This window comes from Saccostrea cucullata, unplaced genomic scaffold (genome assembly GCF_032062105.1).
Source record: "Saccostrea cucullata isolate Sc308-1 unplaced genomic scaffold, CSIRO_AGI_Scuc_v1 ctg104, whole genome shotgun sequence".
In the NCBI taxonomy this organism is placed as follows: Eukaryota; Metazoa; Mollusca; class Bivalvia; order Ostreida; family Ostreidae; genus Saccostrea; species Saccostrea cuccullata.
This window is the reverse complement of record NW_026931089.1, coordinates 367,750-390,805: the sequence shown is the minus strand read 5'-3', so window position 1 is coordinate 390,805 and position 23,056 is coordinate 367,750. Positions and strand designations below refer to the sequence as shown.

Genomic DNA, 23,056 nt, shown 5'->3' with positions numbered 1-23,056 from the left:
AACGAAAGGGAAGGAAGAGAGGAAGGGCATAAGTAAACCTTGTCTAAAGCTTACTTAAAATACTGGTAATAACATTCTACTATCTAAATGGAATAAACTAAGGTCATCAAGGAGCTAAAGTTCCACTGTTGTAGCTAGGGAATGCTACATAATTTCACTCCATAGACATAAATTGAGGCTCTTAGTCAATTACAGTTGAAATACATTCATCAATTATCATCAAAAAAATTAAATTATTAGTAATACCTTTTCTTTTTCTATTTCTTCCATTTGACCTCTAGACAAAGATGGTGGACGCCATGTATCCTGAGTTTTTTCTTCCTTTGGAGGAGGAGGCCAAAGAATCTTAACCAAGACTGAGTTTGGCACAAAACCGCTTGATGTAGCGCTCTGGTAGGCAGGCATGAGTGGTTCCTCAGCCGCAGTGACAGGCCTGGAGGCTTTGTTGATTGGGGGGAAAAACCCGGTGGGTTCCCTCTCTGGTACCCATGGGTACTCTTCTGTTGAACAGAATTGTTTTGAATCTTTTTCATTAAAATTGAATTCAGTAACAATTTTGTATAACAATTTTGAGCAAATGCATGCTAATTAAAAAAAAAAAATTGGTTACATATTTGTACTAAGGAGTAAGAATTAATAAAACTTGTGTAGAATATAATTAACAATAACATGGCTGTCTCCCCCTCCTATAAAGGTATATAACTAATTACAGTACTGAGCTTACCTTCCTCAAATTCACCTCTTCTCAAGAAGTCCTCCAAAGCATAAGGATTTTCAGGTGGAAGCTGCACAAAGAGAGAGTAAATGCATGTATAAAATGTTCTCATTGCATTATCAATGAATACGTCATGGCTTGAAAAGCCTAATTTGATGCAATTTTAAAACATAAAACCCATATTTGAAATAAATGCCATAATCATTCAAGGAACATCTTTCATAATCTTAGCCACCAAATTTTTTTTAAAAAAGCTATAATCATATATCTTTGAAAATAATATCAGAGTTAGAGTTACATGGATCTAGACCAAATATAGGGGCAGAAAGGGGGGAAGAGATGGATGTAGAAGAAAATTGTCCATCCTTATTCATCTTACAGTTATTCATCTTTTCTTCACACAAAGTTTTACGAAGGACAATAACAACATTAAACCCCTCCCACCTGTGGCCTGTCTTTGCTGTAGTACATCTTGAAGTAATTGATGAAGGCCTCGCTGCTGATGTGGACGTCCTTCTTCTCCTTCCTCTTCTTCTCCATGGCCTTGGTCCTCTCTGCCTTGATCAGGCTGTCCTTGATCCTCTCTAGCTCCTCCTCCCTCGCCCTCAGTTTGGAGAAGGCCTCCTCCTTAATCCTCTGCTCCCTCTTCACTTCTTCCTCCTCCTCCTTAGTCAGAATGTCCTCAAACTGGTTATACCTTGTAGATAAAAAACAATGTAAAATGTTAAGGTATTTAGAGAATATTGAACAAGTTAACATACTGTAGAAGCAGAAATATTCATGGGGGATTAAATTTTTCTTGATTTTTATATGACTTTATTTTGCATTGGTTTAATTTGGAACAACAAAATTTTATGTCCACGAAACCTATTTAGATGACAAATTTGTGTTTATACAGTATAAGACACTTAATTTTTTCATCTTCTGTGGAATTATGTTGTTTTTTAATGGGGTAAGTTTGTGAGCAGTCAAAATTAGATTGGTTCATGGGATAATTTCCTTGGTATATACAGAAAATTCAGTGGGGAACTTTTGAAAAAAGTTATCATGGCTATTAAACACATCTATTTGTGGATAAGGGTGACCCATGAAATCACACTTCAGTCCCCCATGAACAATGATTATTACCCAGTAAGTTTCATTTTCCCCCTAACATTTATTTGTTAGTTTTCCTTAAATCTTCTTGCATTTTGCAAGAGACCTCATTTCTTATTTCATAGCATTACTCAAATTGTGAGCCTTATTGTGTACATACAAATTCCTTCAGAAGACTTGGGGAAGGCTGAAATGCAATGCTCCTGCAACTTAGGGATTACATTTAAGTTTGTCCAAGGAAAAATTACAACTTAAATCACTTACTTGAAGGAGGAGTGTGACTTTTTCAGGCGAGTGTATTCCCTCTTTGAGAGTTTGTTGACCTGATCCTCATCCAGAGGGAACGGTGCCTCAGGCTTAGGGTCAGCAAATCTCATAGACACCATCTTAAATATGTAGGACTTGGGCAAATCTAAACAATTAAGGTATCTGGATGTCAATTTGTTAAAAAGATAAAATAATTAAGTAAAATACACCGCATGGAAATAAGATACTTTTAGTATTTGTACTTCACATCAGTCACTTTAACAAACTTCTGTCATGCCAGAAATTCATAACTTCTTAATAGATTTCAACTGATAATTTAATTATGGACTCACATGCAGTATATGGGATTTTGTAGAGGTGATGACTGATCCCGACCAGCAGATCCCCCCTCTCACTACAGAATCCCACACTATAGGGCATGGTCTTCAACTTCAGCAGTCTGTAAAGAAAACATTCCATTGTTTTATGTCCTTTTTTTTATTTTACAATTCAAATAGAAGAAATTTCTCTGAACTAGATTTATTTGTTTCCTTATATCTGGCCACACAGTGAGATATTATTTCAGCAGAGAATTTCAGAAAGCAGACTCTGAAATGGAACCTGCAGAAAACAAGAGGCCCACGGGCCTTATAGGTCACCTGAGTATCCTGTAACAAATTTCCAACAATAGAATTTGATTCGTGTTTTAAACCAGAGGAAATTCACAATTTTGAAAGAGGCACCATTTCTTATCATAAGTATACACTTAGTATACACTTAGTATGCTTACTTTGGTTACTTAATTAATACCCAGAGGTAGATCAGTGTAACAAAGAGAAAATGCATTTCCACTTTGTAACCAGTTGTGCACCCCATCCCACAGGAACCACTGACCCTGGGGCCACATATTTCAAAATGTTGGAAATTTCATCATGAATTTTATTTCATCATAAATTGTTGATTGATATCAAAGAATTAATTTATTTTCAGACTATGTACTCCCCCCCCCCTCCTCCATGTACCTCTGACCCAGGGGCCTGGAAATTAACCATTTTGGAAGAGGCAGCTTTCTTCTTCATAAATATGTACTTAGATCATTGGCATAATACCCAGGAGCAAAGGTTAAGATTTTCAAAGAATTCATGCATTTTCATTATACAGTTAATTCTCGATAAACCGCCACCTTCTGTAATTTAGAAATCATGGCGGTATAACGAATTTGGCGATGAATTGAATTTCCCATCGTTTAAGAAACCAGAAGTAGAGTTACCGTTCTTAGAAATACCATTTAGCGTTTCTATTCTCATTATTACATGTACATATAAACACATATTTCTAAATCTAAATTTTAAAATACTTCAAGTAATTTTTAATGTACAATTTCGCTAAAACAAAATGTGCAGTTATGAAATAAAGTCAAGACAAGTGGATGCATGTAAATCTGCACGAATGATATTGAAAAAAATGCTGGGTCGATCGTCGTGATATATTGCCGATAATACGTAAAATGAATTCTTGAATAAATTCATTTTTTAAGGCATCATAATGATTGTTAATAAAATGTTCACAATTTATACCGTATAATTATTTTTTAAGCAAATTTTGCATTTTATAAAGCAGAGATCATCAAAATAAAATCGTTATCTGTGTTCGTAAACAACGACCGCTTTCGTGGCAAAGCCGTCATTAAATGATTTTTATTTAACAGAAAACAAAATCATAACAGTTCATGTTAAAATCATTGTTTATTTAATTCTTATTTAATTATTTAATTGCATGTACCTTGCCTGGCTTTGCATGCTTTACAACAGGGATAGCGTCAACCAATTAGCCGCACTTCACTGACCACATGCACCTGTGGCGGTATATCGAGATAATTGACACTTAAAAATGGACGTTTGTTGTGAAAACAGGGTGGCGGATGGCGGTATGCGAATTTGGCGTTATAAAGAGAATTTTATATAGCAGGAAAAACGTTCCTGGGAAACCATGGCGGTATTGCGAAAATGGCGATGAATCGAATGGCGATAATTCGAGAATTGACTGTATAAACATTAGAGCCCTGCCCTAACACAAGAAGACCTGTCCCATGGGCCCTAAACTCTCAAAGAGGATTCCCTCCTCCTCATAACTATGTACATAGTTCATTGGTTTAATACCCAGGTGCAGAAAAGAAGAATTTCAAAGAATTTATGAATTTTCACTATGTAATCTATATAGCCCCATCCTAGCACTAGAACCCCTGACCCTGGCGTCATGAGATTCACAATTTTGGAAGAGGCAGTCATATTCAACTTAACTATGCACTTGACTAGGTTATTTAATGCCCAGGAGCAGAGAAGAAGAATTTCAAAGAATTTATCCATTTTCACTATATTATATATATAGCCCCGCCCTAGCACTACAACCTCTGACCCTGGGGCCAATAATTTCACAATTTTGGTAGAGGACTCAATGCTGATTACAAAAATACCAACAGTTTGACTGCTTGATGTCCAGGAGTAAAGAAGAAGATTTTTAAAGATTGCACTAATATTAGTGGTTTTAGCCCCATCCCCAGGCCCCAGGGGGGCAGGGACAATAAAATCCAAATTTTTTGTTCCCCTTCACCCATAGATGCTATATGCCAAAATTGGTTGAAATTGGTTCAGCGGTTGCAGAGAAGAAGCTGAAAATGTTCAAATGTTCAGTTAACTCACGACGGACGACAACGGATGAAAACGGAGAGCAATAGGTCACCTGAGTTTAATCAGGCGACCTAAAAAAGGAGGGTTGGAAGACTAAGACTGCACAGTAATATTGATCAAAACTTGGAGAAGATGTATGGAAGCAGGCAAAAGCGAGAGGGTTTACTTTAAACTCTGAACAAGGTCTATTGGCAAGGAGCAGTTGCAGCTTTTACACCCCATGACATCAACTGAAGTAGGTCAACTTTCCTCAACTCTGTAAAAACTGAAGGGGACTATAGAATTCCTCTCTGTTCATCTTGCCTGTCCATCAGCCTGAGGCTGTCTGTTCGTCCCACTTGGTTTTGGAGACCTTTTTACTACTATTTTGACAGTTCTTAGTTGATATTTGTTATGTGTGTCTGTGTATTAATTTTATCTACCTGATCAGATTATTGGTCTCGTCCCAAATCCTTATTGTTCCGTCCAGACTGGAGGAGGCGTACAGCTTCATCCTCTGACAGCTGGTCAGTCCCGTGATGGTGTCGGTGTGGTCATCATCCGGCTGGTGGTCATAGCGGTCTGAATAAATAATACTAAGTATGTCAGAAAATCTAGCTAATATATTATCCTTGACATTATCATCATTTCAAAAAAGACAAAATTCCAATTCATAAAATATTCATAACATTTCTATAAAAATAGCATACATGTATTGTTTGATTAAAACACATGAAATCAATTTTTTACTTTAATATTTTGATAATAAAAAAATGAATGGTTCTATTGGAAAAAATTTATGAGAGAGTGACTGAGTCATTTATTTACAATATTTCTGAAAAAAGAAAAAAAAACGCTGATTAATGTTAGGTTGATTAGTAACTTGAAACCAGGGCACAACAGAGAATTATAATAATTAAGTATCAGGTAGAGATTATTAAGTAATATCTTCACTCCACCATGTAAATGAACCTACACCTTTCCTGGTGTGTTTAAAAATCTATCTAGAATCATCATTTTTGGTAATCTCCTTATTTCATATTTTCTTATAGAAACATTACTTTATTGTGAATATTTTTTTTTATTTTGGACAAAGAAAAAAAATAATCAAAATTGAAAAACTAATTCAAATTGAATAGTAAAATGGTTTTGAATTTTACATGATTTTGGTAATACATGTAGGATTTCTTAAGCAGTTTTCATGCATTATAAGCAGTGATTAAACATCTTTTAGACATGAATATACTAGTAGTTCACAAACATTATACAAACAATTTATGTTTATTATAATTATTACATTATAATCCAGCTGAATTAACCCCCCCCCCAAGTTTCATAAATCTATCATCACTGCATACATATTTTATTTTGTTATTTTTCAAAAACAGATTATGATATTATATTCAACAACTCTTATCATTGCAGGCTTAAAAATAGACTAAGATTATAAAGCATTAAAACCATATCCTCCAATGAATTGCCATTGCTGGATTTTAGTGTTATTTGCTAATTTTAAATGTTCTTATCAAGGGAGACAACTCACAATCCTGATCATCTTCCTGTAACTCTTCTACAGACAATTATTCAAATTTTAATAAAATGTAAACAGCACAGTAGGTAAATCAATTAGAATGATTTGGTATTATACACATCTCTAAACAATTAATATATCCTGCCAACTTTTATTATTTTTGTGTGCTTGAAGAGATACAGTCATGTACATGAATATATTTCTGAAGTATTTATATATACATGTATTTACTAGTAATATTATGTACATGCTGGTTTATAATGACAATATATAAGTATACACATGCTGACTACCAATTCTTATACAATCTCGATGTTTTTAATATATGCTACTGAAATTGATTCATGCACCTTAAATATATATAATGTCTGATGTATCTTAACTGGTACCTAGTAGATTTTAAACAACTTGCCGGAACAAAACTGGTATGTTAATTATTACCAACAGAAATCTAAATCTGAATAATAAATTTAAAAATAGAAAAAAAAAATTCCAAAAACACTCCAATTCTTAATCAAATCAAAGTTAGAGAACATTTGAAATAAAATGAAAGAACTTGCTAATTAAAATTTGCCAACTCCATGATTATTAAAAAGAAAATATGAAGCTAATGGAACCTATGAATTGAGAGATAAAATAGTTTCTGTAAGTCTGAGAACCAATAAAAACCTTCCCAGTGATTAATGTTTAATAAAAGTAATTAAAGGATGTTTTAGAAAACTGCTCCAACTAAAAAAAAGTATCTAATGATATCAAGACTGTATATAGAGTATCTGTGGTATAAAATGACATATATAGTGCTTTCAATCACCTGTTTCTCCTTTAGGCATGCTAAAAACTGTAAATAGTTAAAGGGGTACAGACAGTTAATTCTATGGGTGGGTTAAACCTGGTCATTGTTATACAAATCCCATCATCTCTCTTATATTGTTACATTAGGAGGCAAAAATATTTGTATAATGGTGATAAAAGAGCTAGCATACAATTAAACATATGGGAGTGATTGTTCAAAGAAAAACAAAACTGTGACAAAGTTGAAGTTATAATTGAGATAATTACCTATTAGAAATTCATGAATAAAAGAAGTTCTTTGATTCATTTGCAGCAAAGTTAACTTATGTTACTTTTCTGTTCATAAATATATTATTGTATGTCCAAAGCAAACATATTCAATTTAAAGTTTATCAAATGTCACATCTTTCTCAAGTTTCTGTTGAATTCTTTAGGAAGAATGACATTAAATATTATTTCATTGAAAATGTCTTTCTTTTCCTTTTGATCTTCTACCTTAAATTTTATGAACAGAACATAAAGTTTTAGGAACAGAACATATGAACCCTGACGTGCTGGATCAAAGGGAGTGAACTGTGTGCATCATTTAAAGTGATTGTTAATTCAACCTCTCCACTTACTGGAATGAATTTCTAAACTTTTTTTGCTGTCCATTTCTCCCCCAAACACTAAAAGCATTGGTGTAAAAAGTCATGAAAAGGTGCATTTAGGTATTCTTGGAAACTCCAGACCCAAATTTCTCACATAAACCATGCATGATTATTATTTTAATTAATTATTAAATGGCCTTTGTTCTCACATGTATTTGATTATGCTTCACATTATTTAATGAACAGTTGGGGATCAAAATGATTATATCAGCACAAATGTAAAGTTAATTGAATTAACAACTTGTCATGACATTCATTCAGATTGGTTTAAATATACATGTGTATTAAAATAGCACAATTTTTTTGCGTGACACTCTAGGTCTAGGAAACCTACACGGCTAGACAATTAGTTGTTCTAGATTTACTGATAATTAGGGCTTAAGTTGCCTCATATTTTGAACCCAACAAAAAAACTTCCTCATACCATAATATTGGATAATAAAATTGTTCATAATTTACATCTTTGAAAACTGGGTTTTCCCATTTTCTATCCACTGATTATATAATTTTCTTTCCAGAAGGATCCCAATTTCTATGGGGATTTCTGGATTGCTATTCTTTAGTCTGCATAAAATTTGTGATGAGTACATTTCATAAATTAATCCCGTAAAAAAGTAAAAAAAAAAAAAAATAATAATAAAGTATGTCTAAGTTCATACTTTTAGAAAAATAAACATTTCTGAAGTGTTCTTTATTTGCAATGCTAAAAAGGAAAACCTGGTTTTCAAAGCAACAAACTTGGCAACAAAACAGTATATAAAGATAATAGATTTTGTAAAAAGGACCTCCAATTGTGAACCTTTAGATGACCCAAAACAGACATCACAGTCAATGATACTACACACAAAATTGTCAGTTTTATATGAATGTTGTATTGCCAGGCAGTTTTGAATTTGGGGGGAGGGGGTTGTTGTTAAAGTTTGCAGTGGAATAATAAATATTTTCAATGTTCCAGATTCCTTTAAGAGAACTCATTATATATAATATTGCTCTGAAAATATGTCCTTTAATTTGTCATGATTTTCATTTGCCTCCCCCCTCCAAAAAAAATTTACTGATAAGAATTAATGAAAAAAATGAACCATTATGCTTTTCAAATGGCATAAATGACCTTGATGTCTGTTTAAAAAGGAGATTATAAAATAAATATGAACTCAGATTACCAAGAGCTGGTACAAGATCTCCCCACTTTGAACCTACCATAGAAAGTGGGAACTGAAAACATAGCTCAAACATGTGTATCATAATTCATTTTATAAATATGCCAATATTACACCATAGACTGGTTTCTAATTATCTCCCTTGCTCTTTTTTGAAGCTTCTGGAAAAAAGACTTTTAAGAACATACATCCACTGTGGATTGGGGAAAACATTTCACCATGGTACATGTAGCACTTATTCCTAATTAACAAACATTCTAGATTTCCTAAAATTAATTTTTCACTAAATTAATAAACAAGATGTTTATAAATTATCATCAATAATATAATCACAGTACTACAAGTACTTAAGGTCAATCAAATGTCCTTGATCTAGATATATCACAACATCACAACTAACTTTTTGCTAATCATAAGCCAATATAACATGTACCTTACCAATAAAAACAAAATACTTACTTCTGTCCTTGAGATTGTAAATAACAATGTTATAAGTAGCCGTAGCATGATCCTGGAATGCTACACATAGATTTGTCTTCAACATGGTCATGTGAACAGGGGTGTGAGCACAATAAAATGACATCAAGGGAGCCAAGGCCTCCTCAGCAAAAGGGTACAGACGCCACACCTTTATAATGTTATCTGTATGGGGAAAAAAACATTTGTTGATTACATGGAAAAGAATTTTTTCATACCCTTCTTAGTGTTCCCATGTAAAAACTTCTGATTTTATTTTGGCCAAATCTTTTTTTAAAAGCTTGCTAAATTGAGGAGACCTGCATCTGCTTTTGGGTGGTTTGTTACAATAAATGACACTGAAAGATATGTTCATGAGATAAGATTTAAAAAATGTTACTTATGTACAATTTCTGTGTAAAAATCAGACTAAAATGATTCTAGTGAGAATAGAATTAAGAGCCTGTCTACGAGAAAACCATGCAGATATATAGAAAAATGCTCTGATAGGCACTCTCAAGAACAAACTAATTTTTATTATTAACTTAAAGGACACCCATTGAGAGTCAGAAATATGTTGTTTATTTTTGCATCGGTTGTTTCTATTTTTAGTAACAGCCAATAATTCATTTTGGTCAATATTCAAGGGAAAATGCAAAAAAGTTGGTGTAAAAATGACAATTTCAATATTTAAAAGTAAAAAAGAAAAAAACAATATATAAATAAAAGGGCTATGTTTTCTCATAGAACTAAGTCGTAAAATTAAGTTGGAATCATTTTTTTTGTAAAACCCCTATATAGAAGGCTGTCCCGAGGGCACAAATATTGGCATGGTGCCAAGAAATGATAATGGTTCATTTTTTGTTAATATTCAGGGATACATTTCTTAGAAAGTGACGCTTCTTTTTTCAGAATTTTGTGCATTTAAGAATCTCTAGGATATTATCCAAACAATATGTAAAATCCACCTTTGGACTCTCAAGGACAGAAAAGTTATATCGTAATGAAATTACCTCAAATTCAATTGATGGAAAAATTCATGATTTTATAAGTTTTACATTTAACAGTAATTTTAATGAATTTTGTGTAAAATATTTACAAATATAAACAATAAAAATTATTTTTAATTTTATAAAAGCTATAAATAATTTTTTTCCTGCTTTTCCTGTGAAAAAAAAACGTATTTTACTATTTATTTAGATTTTGTTAGAATTATCTCCCCTGTTGCGCTCTTCTGTAGAGAAGGTAGATTATGATAATGTTTACGAAGTTTATAAACAGATGTCTGTCATCTAATCGTTTTAGGCATAAATTATGTGTGATTTGAAGAAAATTGTCCCTCCTGTGAATGTAATTTGTTACGTATATACTAGTGGCCCTATGTATTAAATGCATAAATAATTATGAAAACCATCGGGATCGAAGTACGGTTCCGTAACCACGTGTAAACATTATGGCATCCTGAGACGTTTTGTTACCGTTTTGTACGTCCCCAGAAAAAGATTCAAGTGCGTGAATTGTCAACGAGTCTTCAGATTATGGCTCTGATTTTGATGAATATGATTCTGACAGCAAACATTCATTTGGTAGCAAGACAGATGTAGTGATGATGATACCGAATCAACAATGTTTGAATTTGAAAAAAAGAACAGGCAGGTGGATCTTGGTTTATAATACTATGTACCTTATATATGTAAAAAATAAATAAATAAACAATTTTGATGGGGACTTGATTATGGACAAGAGAAGATTTTTTACAAGACACTATCAGGTCTGGTACAATCACTAGATATAGCTATATACGTAGCTTGATTTACCTACTTAGTTAGCTTTATTTACCTACCTGAAGTAGCTTTATTTAGCTACCAAAATAATTTATTTCTATAAAAAATACCTACTTAGCTGAATCTAGTGATTGTACTGGACCTGAATATATACCTAGCAAACCTGTCAAGAGAAAGTTCAAGGTTGGTACTTGACACTACTTGTGCATGTAGCAATAAAAATATCTGTATAAATTCAACAATATTGCAAAATATTCACATCTGCAGATCGAATTATAAATAGCATAAGTAGCCTTTGTGGGGTGACGAAGAGGGAATGAAAAGTTGAATAGGTCCAGGGTTTTCAAAGACTGTTTACTAATGGGGTACATTAAGAATCACCATTATTGCCTCATATGTGGGCTGCATGATTATAAAGAATCTCATTAAACAAAATATTTTTTTCAGATATTTATGAAATGTTATGAAGATCGGGCTACAGTTATGATTTTCGGCTTTTCATATATGATTAAAGGAAAAAGAGTTGTCAAATACTTGTACTTTTCAAATTAAAGGTCACCATGTGTTCCTTGACAGGTTTGTGTTTAAAACATAACTAATATTATAAATATAAGTCTGGGAAATTATACTTTGTAAAGAATATTTCCTTTCATTCTTATATTTCTCGTGCAATTTCAGATTATTCAAATTCATTTCCCTGGTTAGGGCTGGGCTTTACAATGGGATTTTCAGCTGTGGAGCTATAAAGAATTACAACATAGGGTTTCCAATGTAGTTTTGTGAGCAGAATCCAGAAATAAGAAGAGGAAAGACAATGCAGATGCAGCATTAGCATTACCAATTTCTTATCACTGCTGAGGAAATGGTAAAGATATGTTATATTATTATACCTCTACTGTAATTACTCTGTATAAATTAATACCACAAAACTCTATTTCCCCGATATGTGACTATTGCCCTCATCTGAAGACTACTCCCTGGAAAATCAGAGTTGCTCCCTTGGACTACTCCCTCATATTTATTAGTAATTTTAACCAATCAAAGTGTTCAAGGAATCTCGAGTCTGTGACGTCATGTTATTAGCAATGTAGCTATGACGTCAAAACATTTCGACGTGCGATGTCAAAATCATACTTGAATTCTACCAAAATGAAGACAATGATAATTTTTCGAAATGTCAGTGACAATACTTTTTTTTAAAAATAATTCAATTGTTTATAATCACACAATGCTTCACTTATCATACAATGTGTTAAACCCCATACATTTGTAATTATGCCTCTACAGTTTTTTTTAAAATTTCGGAATATCTGGTTAAAAAAATTTAAATCGCCTATCATTGTTTCGGCATAATAAAAAACTTATGGAATGGGAACTCGGGAAATAGCAAATTTATAGTTCCCCTATATAGCAGAAAACTATTTCCTCCGGGAAATAGGTCCCTCCCTTGGGGAATCATAAATTTGCTATTTCCCTCATACCCATTTCATAACTGTATACTATAGTACATGGATAGGAATTGCCTTGTCTGTCTGTCGATTTGCCACATGCATTTTTCCCTACTCTGTTACTTTACTTCAAGGATATATGAAGCTCTTGTTTTCTTCAAAGATAGCCAGAAGAATTTGTGAAGAATCTTACCCAAGTCATTTGATGACATTTTCTTCAATTGATAAATTTAAATGTAGCATTATCATAAACATGACATTTATTTTAAAAATCTTAGAATATGTCTAGTTTGGTTTATTTCAATTTAATTAAAACTGTGTTTTTTCACAGGTACCTGCTTTGAGTACTACTTTCGTGTATTTGGAGACAGTCCAGTTGTTCTTTAAACCAGAAGTGGAAATTTCAGTGCTTGTTAATTTTTCTCCAGAAGTTATTGGATGATACATAGGAAGAAAATGGGGTCATACAGAACAGAATAGTTTGGATACACCTTATATATTTTGAAAGCTTGAGACCTCAAGATCAACCCAAATGATATTTAATATGTATCAGGTTTCACTTGCAGGAATACACAGAAATTCAGAGTAAATTTTAAGTGTTTGTTATCTTAGAAAAGATCAAAGTTCAAGGTCAACAGTGCTTTAGTTTTACCAAATATAACACTATTATAAAGACTAATTTCCTGTATACAGGTTTAGCAAATAATTCAGAATATGATTTGGGGAAACTGTGATTTTTTTCTTTTAAATCTTACCTTAATTTAGAACCATGATGTATACTTAAGCAAGTAGATTTTTTTTCAAGCATGCAAAATTTCAAGGTCATTTTAATTTTGGAAGTGAATATAAAATATCAGGAAGCAGTCAAGCATTGTAATTTTTTTGTTGTTGAATATACTTAGTTATTGAGTAATATTCAAATTTTAATATGCAATGAAATTAAAAATTATAAAATAATTAATGTTCTAATTTGTTGATTTTTAAATCTTTGTGTTCATTCATTTTGAGGTTGTTGCCATGACAATATGTCTGTCAAGAAAATGGCTCTGATATTCCTTTTTGTTCAGTTTGACCCTTGACATTGTGACCTCAAAATCTAAAGGGGTCCTCTACTTTTCAAGAAACCAGTGTACTAAATTTCATGTCTGTCAAACAATAGGTCCTCACGATTTTGAATGATTAAAATCTACATACTGGTATATCGAGAATTATAACCCTTGACCTTTGACCTTGTGAACTCCAAATTAAAAGGGGCCACCTACTTATTAGTAGATACCAGTGTACTAGCTATGTTTATTATCTATCAAGCAAGTTTTTTTTTTTAAGATAAGAGAGAACACACTTGGTCTACTGATTGACAAACAGGTACTAAGCAGTATGTGAATATCACCCTGCTCAAAGAAAATGTAAAATAATACAATTCTGCTACACCCCCCCCCCCCAAATTAACCCCATTTAACCCCCTAAGAAATAATTATTGATTGAAAACAAAAATGTACAATATACTGGTATTTTTCAACAGCAAAATTTAAATTTTTGAAAATATTTAAATCAGCAAAATAACTCCTTGCTGAAGTTCAGGGATGAGAAAATTTGAAAATTCACAAAAAATGTTCAACTTTAAGTAAAAAGTACAGCAAAATATTTGAGAGTCCAAAGACAGATTTTTTATATAATGTAGACAGACATGTTGTCTAATAATTGGTATGAGATTGAGTTGATTCTAAGCGTCACTTTCTGAGTTATGGGTTTTTGATAAGTGAATATTTTCACCAGTTTTCAAAAATCTGGAAATATGCCAGATTTGTGACCTTTTTGCACTTAAACGAGGGCACAGTTTGTGATTATGAAAAATTTTATGAAACAAGTGTATCTTGTTACTTTCAACCATATATGGATATTTTATATCATAATCAGGTAAAATGCTGAATTTTTAAATATAAAATCCTATAAAATTCCTGTTTTCACCCTGCATAAGGACCAAGAATTCTATTTTTAGTAACAGTGTCGATTTAACCCCTTAAGTGAGACCACACTGAAAAAAAATTTTGTGGCAAAATATTTCATATTAAAGAAGAAATTTACACACAAAATATGAAGTTGATCAGAGAACCTTGCTCCCATAACCTCTTGCATGGTTTTCTTGTAGACATGCTCTTAAAGTGATTCCAGCTAGAATAGTTCAGAATAGTTTTATAATGGTTTCAGTAAAAACAGAACTAAAATGCCCTATGGTTCCAGAGATAACATAAGTATGCCATTCTGCTTGTTTTACCAATCCCTAAAAGTTACAACAGGTCATTTTTAAACACAAGAAGCCCAGGGACCACATCGCTCACCTGAGCAATTAGCTATGTACCGGTAAAACTAAAAGCAAATATCAGTTCAGTATTGAGAAGTTTAAATATAAAAGTGGGTTCAAGGGAGGAAAGGGAGGTGAGTACTGTAAATCACGTTTTATTCACGAGAACTTAATTTTCGCGTAATTACGCGAGACAATGAGCTCGCGAAAATTTAATTCTTGCGTTTAAAATTATTCCTTAAGATTATATAGAGGAAAACAACAATTCGTGAAAATTATGTCTCGCTAATAAAGAGTCAATGACTATCTCGCGAAAATAAGGTGTCGCGAAAATTTAGTGATCTACAGTATTTGAACAAACCTCAATCAATACTTCCTATGGATATGTTTAAATAAATATGATACATACGAGGGGTTATCAAAAAGTTCGTGGACTGATGCTATAAAATAAGTACTATGTAGTGTGTGCTTTCAAAATTTATATGGAAAATAAAACAACAAAAAATAAAGAAATGTTGAAAATTTTAGCCTGATACGTTCATTATTTGCCAAATTATTACAAAATATAAACTACATTATATGACCACCCGGCGCTGTCGTCGTTTATTTTCATGACGTCCGATAACGTCATTGTTTTTTTCAATGTCCGCTTCTTCTACCTCATACACTTTTTTGATGAGATTCCCTGGAGCTGAGTAAGGACTTAAACCCGCCTTGTTTATATGACTCTACAATGTCATGAACAGTGGCCTTCAATGAATATAATATTCCAAATGGATTAAATACATTGGGAGAGATCCGCGCTTGATTATGCCGGCATATTTTGCTTTTTGGAGTTCAATATCTACAACGCACGATCAACGTCTTTTTTTGACGTGATTGATTTTTCACACCTTGACTGCAAATCGACATTAACTGCGTATTCTTTTTTTCTCTGAATCTTTTTTGACATTAAAAGAAAAGTACTCTGGATGCATATTATTTCTCTGTAGCCAGTTTCAACATATTTTAGGTCTATACCAGATTTTTCAGGGGCAAAACTTTATAGAATGTTGGAAACGGAAACCCCTCCCCCCTTTTGATGTCATTTTTAAGGCCTCATTTGTTTGGACATTCCGTGTAAAATTTACAATAAAATTTTATAGAACTTCCAGAATGAAGTGAAAATATCATATTTTATGGAACAATTGTGTCCCGACACATACCTGAATTAACGGGATTTTTAGATGTCAAATGATCATATAAAAAGAGTTTTTCTCAGTTACACATAGGTCGTTAAAACGTCGTTTTCGAGGTTGCGCCGCCTGGACATACCATTGCTTACAAAAACATTACTAATTTATTAAAAAATAAAATTTATGATTTATGGTTTATTCTTTAGATAGAAAAGATGATGCTAACTAGATATTCTAAAATTCATTGATGTGCCTAAAGCGGTTTTAATTTTATGACGCTAGTCCACGAACTTTTTGATAACCCCTCGTATATAATGGCTTTGCTGTTTATAAGATGAAAAATTTTTATTGATATAGCCCTATATTCCTTGGTATAACTATGATCCACTTTTATGGCTCCTCTATTCTCCTGGTTGGTCATGATTTGAACAAACTTGAATCTACACTACCCAAGGATGCTTACATATAAATATGAAGAATCACAGCTATGATTTTCTTGAGAAGAAGATTCCTAAAGATTTTTCCTCTGTATTCCTATCTTAAACTTTGATACCCGACTGTGGCCCCACCCTACCCCCGGTGGTCATGATTTGAACAAATTTGAATCTACATGTACACTACCTGAGTATGCTTCGATATAACTTTGACCAATCATGGCTTTGCTGTTTTTCAGTAGAATTTTAAAGTTTTCCCCATGTATTCCTATGATAAACTTTGATCCCCAATTGTGGCCCCATCCTACCCCTGGGGGTCATGATTTGAACAAATTCGAATCTACACTACCTGAGGCTGCTTCCACATGAGTTTCATCTTTCCTGGCCCAGTGGTTCTTTAGAAGAAAAATTTTAAAGATTTTTCCTTATGTATTCCTATGTTAAACTTTGACCCTCCATCATGGCCCCACCCTACCCCTGGGGATCATAATTTGAATAAACCTGAATCTACATTACCTGAGGATGCTTTCACCTAAGTTTTTTTCTTTCCTGGCCCAGTAGTTCTTGAGAAGAAGATTTTTAAAAGATGCCATTATTTTTCACGTATTCATAATTATCTCCCCTTAGATCATTTTGAACAAACTTGAATCCACTTTACCCACTTTGTGGCTAGTTTGATTGAAATTGGCCCAGTGGTTCTTGAGAAGAAGATGAAAATGTGAAAAGTTTACGATGACAACAACACCAATGAAAACAACGATAGACAATGGAAAACTTTGATCAGAAAAGCTTATTTGGTGAGCTAAAAATTTAATCTCTTTAATTACCGGTAATAGGAACTTTAATAAATGCTGATATTTGTATGCTATTTCTTAATATATAAAAAGCTTTATTGAGGAGTGTATGCATCTTCAAAATAAACTGTCACTGGATCTTTATAAACAACTGGATTCCCTTTATTAACACATTTATGAAGGGTTTTTTTTTTTGCATTTGCCTACAAAATCTGAAATGCCCTTTTTTACTTCAAAATTGAATTTTCACAGATAAAAGAACAAAGTATGTTCCCCTCCAATACATGTAACATCTCCATTAATCTTTATCCTAGCTGTTTGTGAAATATTCCACAATAATAACTTGCACTTCTTTAGGAAAAACAACTTAATCACTTAACAGTTTTGCCTTCCAAACTTCCTTTGACATACATACAAGTAAGTAGCATGTACTTTATACAACAATCAAAATGCTTACAAATGCAATAAATATTATTTCTATTGTTCTGGAGATGTCAATATTTTACCAACTATGGATCTTGCTTCTTAAACAAAACAATGTTTATGATAAGTTTATGATACGTTTATGATAAGTTTAGATCTAAACTGGCCGGGTTGTTTTAACTTCTTCTGTGATATGTCTCAATCCTTCAAACCAATGATTTTCAATTTTTTATGAAAGCTTACTATACAGAAAGAAAAGCAGTTTTCAATAATATGACATATTCTTTTTCCTAATTTATAACAGCAGCTATACTTTAGCTTATATCAATACTGAAAACTGATGAACAGATTTATGTACTGTTGATCTAGACTTCAAGTTAGACTAATATTATTGCAGTGTACTTTATTTAGAACTGTGCAAATCCAGGCATTTTGAAAGAATTAAATAGATGATTCCATAAATACAACTATATACTCAGTGTAGCCTGTAGATTTTACCTTTGCCAGCAGATATAAGTTGATCTTGCTTGGAATTTGCTTTCATGCTTAAAACCCCTTTCACTCCATGAGCCTGCAAAAAAATATATATATACATGTCTATAAAACTTGTAATTATTTATTGTTGCTGTTTTCTGCCTATAACCAAATACAGAATTGATTTGAATGATGTACATTATTGTGTACAAGCATGCAGGCACATGTATACAAGGGGAACCTGCAATGTTTTGATGTCACAAGACTATATACAAGATGGTAATCGATGGAAATGAAAACATAATAATATATGGCAGTGGAAAATTTAAAAAGTAAATATGATTTGGAGTTTTTATCATGTTAAATGCAAATTTAAAGGAATATATAGTGAAACTTAAATTGTCTAATCTGGGTGTTGTAATTCTGAATTCTTGTCTAATACAATGTAAACCAATTAAGTCACTTTCAGTTAATTCAGTTATTATTGGGACTGCTGCCTATTCAAGCCAATTTCTTAAGAACCTAAGTGGTGTTCTGATTACACAAGTTTACTGTACTGCCCAAAAAAATTGTCAGAGGGCTTCATGAAATGTCTATGTGACAAGCCTGTGTTATTTATACATATCATATACACACTCACAAAACTAAAAGAACACTTCTGAAATTAAATTATTGTCTTTTCAAAATATGAATTCTTTTTAGTAATTTCAAGAACATATCAAGTACAAAAGAATTAATATTTAGACAACCCTCCCCCTAGCATGCAAAATACATCAAATCAAATGACACAGTGAGACATAATATATTTTGTTCTTGATATTTGTATAGATCTGAAAGATGTATCAAAGAAGTTTTGACAATCTCATGAACAGCATTGTAAAGCAAAAAGTGCAATAAAAGAGCATGCATCAACCATATCGTTATTATATTTCACTATGAACTTTAAAAAAATCTGTGTTAAATGAATTATAATCATTAAATATGAAAACTTACATCAATACTAAAAATAACTTTTCCATCATCCCAATCAAACACACAGATGTGGCCATCCTTCCTTCCACCCAGCAGAATGGTTTTAGCCCGGCTGGTCTGGGAACTATTGTCGCCTATCGTGTTTGTTGCTAACCCTCGTTTGAATGCTGCCCAGGCATCAGCCTTGAAGTCTGGGACATACTCATACACCAGAAGATAGTTACAAGCCTCTGAAGAGCCATGATCAGAAAACCAAAGGTCAGTATAATGTTTGAAGCTCTATGTTTATATAGACTGCTTACCAAATATGCAAAAGAGCAATCATGAAAACCAGGCTATAGACCTGATCATGTGACCAACCCACTTCATAGTAGTGTGAAGTTTTTAACCTTATTTCTTTGTTGTATTACATGTATTTTAATATCTTCTTGTGTTGCATTTAATCAAGTTGATTTGTTTATCTCCTAGAGTTTTTAAATTTTTTCAATTTTCTACATGTATATAAATTTCATATAACAAAATGCCTAAAAGTTATATGACCTATGACTGGTAGATAAATGAACCTAAAGGTTAACTAACTTTAATTTGGCAGATATTTCATTTAATTTTATTTATTCATTTAATATTCATTGGTGATGTTGTTGCTGCTGGTCGATTGATGTGGAGAGACAAAGAAAAATCTCAATTAGTTAAAGAATTTACAAATAATTTCATAAGATGATGATAAAGGTTTCATAACTTGTGCTGGCTGTTTACTTAAGTTTTCCTACAATTCAAGTCCTTAGCTTTTTCTTTGCCAATAGATACTGAGGCTTTACAACCAATCAAAAAGAATCAATTTTTAAAATGTACCGTATAAGATTGGAAGACAAATATTTTCATACAAATTAATTTAAAATCATTTAGATTAACACCACAGTATTTTTATTGGATAATATATAAGCAAAAAAGAGGGAAAAGACATTACTTTCTCATTGCTTATTTTATACCGTTGAAAATTACTTTTTTTTTTATATAATTTGAAGACTATTTATACTTGTGTAACTGTCTGTCTGGAATGAGAAAATCACTAAAATGATTTGATATTGAAAATAAGAAGTGTTATTAACAATATGTTCTTGTTTACAAATATTATAAGCTTGTGAAATTAGTATATCTTATATTTCCTTTTATTTCAATACAAATATAGGTATTTTTTAATGTATTATATGTCTTAATTTGTTGAATATGCTATTTACAAAGGAAACATGATTTTTGTCTTATGCAATGATCAAAGGAAATTTTTAACAAGAGGCCCAGGGGCCACAGCGCTCACCTGAGCACATCAGGCTTGAATTTACTCCACCCACCCCCCTTCCTGGCGTTCATCATTTGAACAAACTAGAATCTACACTACCTGAGGATGATTCCATATAAATATCACTAATCATAGCTTTGAAGTACTTGAAAAGAAGATTTTAAAAGGTTTCCCTATATATCCCTATGTAAAACTTGGGTCGGCCATTTTGGACCCACCCTAGCCCCAGGGGTCATGATTTGAACAAACTTGAATCTACACTACCTGAGGATGATTCCACATGAGTTTCATCTTTCCTGGCCCAGTGGTTCTGGAGAAGAAGATTTTTGAAGATTTTTCCTATATATTCCTAAGTAAAACTTGGGTCGGCCATTTTGGCCCCACCTTTGCCCCTGGGGTCATGATTTGAACAAACTTGAATCTACACTATCTGAGGATGATTCCACATGAGTTTCATCTTTCCTGGCCCAGTGGTTCTGGAGAAGATGATTTTTAAAGATTTTTCCTATATATTCCTATGTAAAACTTGGGTCGGCCATTTTGGCCCCACCCTTGCCCCGGGGGTCATGATTTGAACAAACTTGAATCTACACTACCTGAGGATGATTCCACATGAGTTTCATCTTTCTTTGGCCAGTGGTTCTGGAGGAGATTTTTTTCCTATATATTCCTATGTAAAACTTGGGTCGGCCATTTTGGCCCCACCCTTGCCCCGGGGGGTCATGATTTGAAAGAACTTGAATCTACACTACCTGAGGATGATTCCACATGATTTCATCTTTCCTGGCCCAGTGGTACTGGAGAAGAAGATTTTTTAAAGATTTTTCCTATATATTCCTATGTAAAACTTGGGTCGGCCATTCTGGCCCCACCCTTGCCCCGGGGGTCATGATTTGAACAAAATTGAATCTACACTACCTGAGGATGATTCCACATGAGTTTCATCTTTCTTTGGCCAGTGGTTCTGGAGAAGAAGATTTTTTAAAAATTCCATTAATTTTTAACAAATTCATGATTATCTCCCCTTGGAAAAGGGCGTGGCCCTTCATTTGAACAAATTTGAATCCCCTTCACCCAAGGATACTTTGTGCCAAGTTTGGCTGAAATTGGCCCAGTGGCAGAGCTGCCAACATTCTGAAATGACAAATAGTAAGGCGGGGTCTAGGGACCACCTAGGCCCCCTGCCGCTGAAGATGTTTTGTAAATGGACATGCAATCTGAGGCATGTTTCCATTTTGTTTACTTTAAAACATTGACATGAATGTGATCGGCCTTCTAAAACCGAAACGATGATACAAGCGAGCGTTGTAAGAATTATGAATATATTATAATAGTAGAAACTATATAGGCTGCCAGCTATGAAAATACCGGTATTATAAACTTTGAACAAGAAAAACTGAAATCGGAATAATATAAAGAGAAATCGTAAGGCGTATTTTAGACGCTGATTTCGTACACCTTACGCCAAAATCGTAAGGGTTGGCAGCTCTGCAGTGGTTCTTGAAAAGAAGATGAAAATGTGAAAAGTTTACAACGACGACAACAACAACGACAACGACAGACGACGGACAAATTTTGATCAGAAAAGCTCACTTGAGCCTTCGGCTCAGGTGAGCTAAAAAGCAGTTTTGAAGGATTGAAGACACTGATGCTTCAGTGGTACTTTCTATTCTTTTTAAGCCTCGATTTGCATGTACACCTATTTGTATTGATAAATTTATTGTTATATACAGGCATGTATTCTTTATAATTAAGATACAACTATGAGGTGTAAAAATCCTCAATAGATAAGAATGCATGCACTCTACATTACATAATGCATCCTAAAGTGGATGAAATGTATTCAAAATGTGTAAATTTGTTGATTGCAATGATTCAATCCAGTGTACCCTTCTCATGACAAATATGTATTACTAAGTGAATTTCACAAAAATCAGTGTTATAATTATCAATTTGAAATTAAAAGTCCTGCATATACTGAATTTGTAAGTCAAATGAAAAACCAGATCAGAACCTTATATCCTCCCACATTCTTTGATGTTTTAATAATTTTTGCTCTCTGTTTTAAATACTGTTCAAAATTGTAAGCTTGGTTTTTAAGAAAACAATTTTACACAAATTTTGCTTTTTGTGAAATTTAACTGACTTAACAAACATTCCTGAATTTAAAACCTTAATTCTGTGTCCATATATATTTACATGTACTGAATTTAAGGTGTTTTTTTTTTTTTAAAAAACTATAACAGTATTTGTTTTTTGTTTTTTTTTTATCATATACAGTGCAATCTCAAAAACTGAGAATTAAAAAAGATCTCATTTTAGATTTGTTTTCATAAAGACCAAGTGATATTTATAAATTTATAGTAACTGCTATATGCTGATGGATTAATTTTCTTTAACTCATTCTAAAGACTAAAAAAATATAAATACTAAGTACATGCTATAAAAGAAAAGAAATAAAATCATTTTGGGTTAGAAGTGAGTAGAGGTTTATGCTGGATTGTTACTGTACAGAGGGTGGAGGCATATATTAGCTGGAGTTGGGATACCTGCTATTAAAAAGGGGTGATGTTAGCTTATTATACAATTCAAGCAGATGGTTAATTTTTAACTTAAGGTTTTCTGACTATATTAGGCACTTC

The 23,056-nt window shown here is 32.8% G+C and overlaps 1 protein-coding gene across 6 annotated transcripts in view; it reads right to left on the bottom strand.

The window, feature by feature from the left end:
- Positions 1-23,056, bottom strand: part of LOC134231367 (WD repeat-containing protein 97-like) — a 62,513-nt gene that overhangs the window by 27,074 nt on the left and 12,383 nt on the right. For 2 of the 6 annotated variants that reach the window (XM_062713326.1, XM_062713330.1), the window contains exons 11-20: positions 19,139-19,347; positions 18,170-18,242; positions 9,315-9,497; positions 7,666-7,713; positions 5,166-5,304; positions 2,410-2,516; positions 2,075-2,222; positions 1,160-1,412; positions 725-785; positions 247-500 (exon numbers count right to left, since the gene is read on the bottom strand). In XM_062713326.1, the coding sequence (XP_062569310.1) occupies positions 247-500; positions 725-785; positions 1,160-1,412; positions 2,075-2,222; positions 2,410-2,516; positions 5,166-5,304; positions 7,666-7,713; positions 9,315-9,497; positions 18,170-18,242; positions 19,139-19,347 (1,475 nt within the window). Of the gene's footprint in view, positions 1-246; positions 501-724; positions 786-1,159; positions 1,413-2,074; positions 2,223-2,409; positions 2,517-5,165; positions 5,305-6,265; positions 6,293-7,064; positions 7,092-7,665; positions 7,714-8,858; positions 8,892-9,314; positions 9,498-18,169; positions 18,243-19,138; positions 19,348-23,056 lie in introns of all 6 variants that reach the window. The other 4 variants (XM_062713327.1, XM_062713328.1, XM_062713329.1 and 1 more) reach the window with 4 other exon arrangements.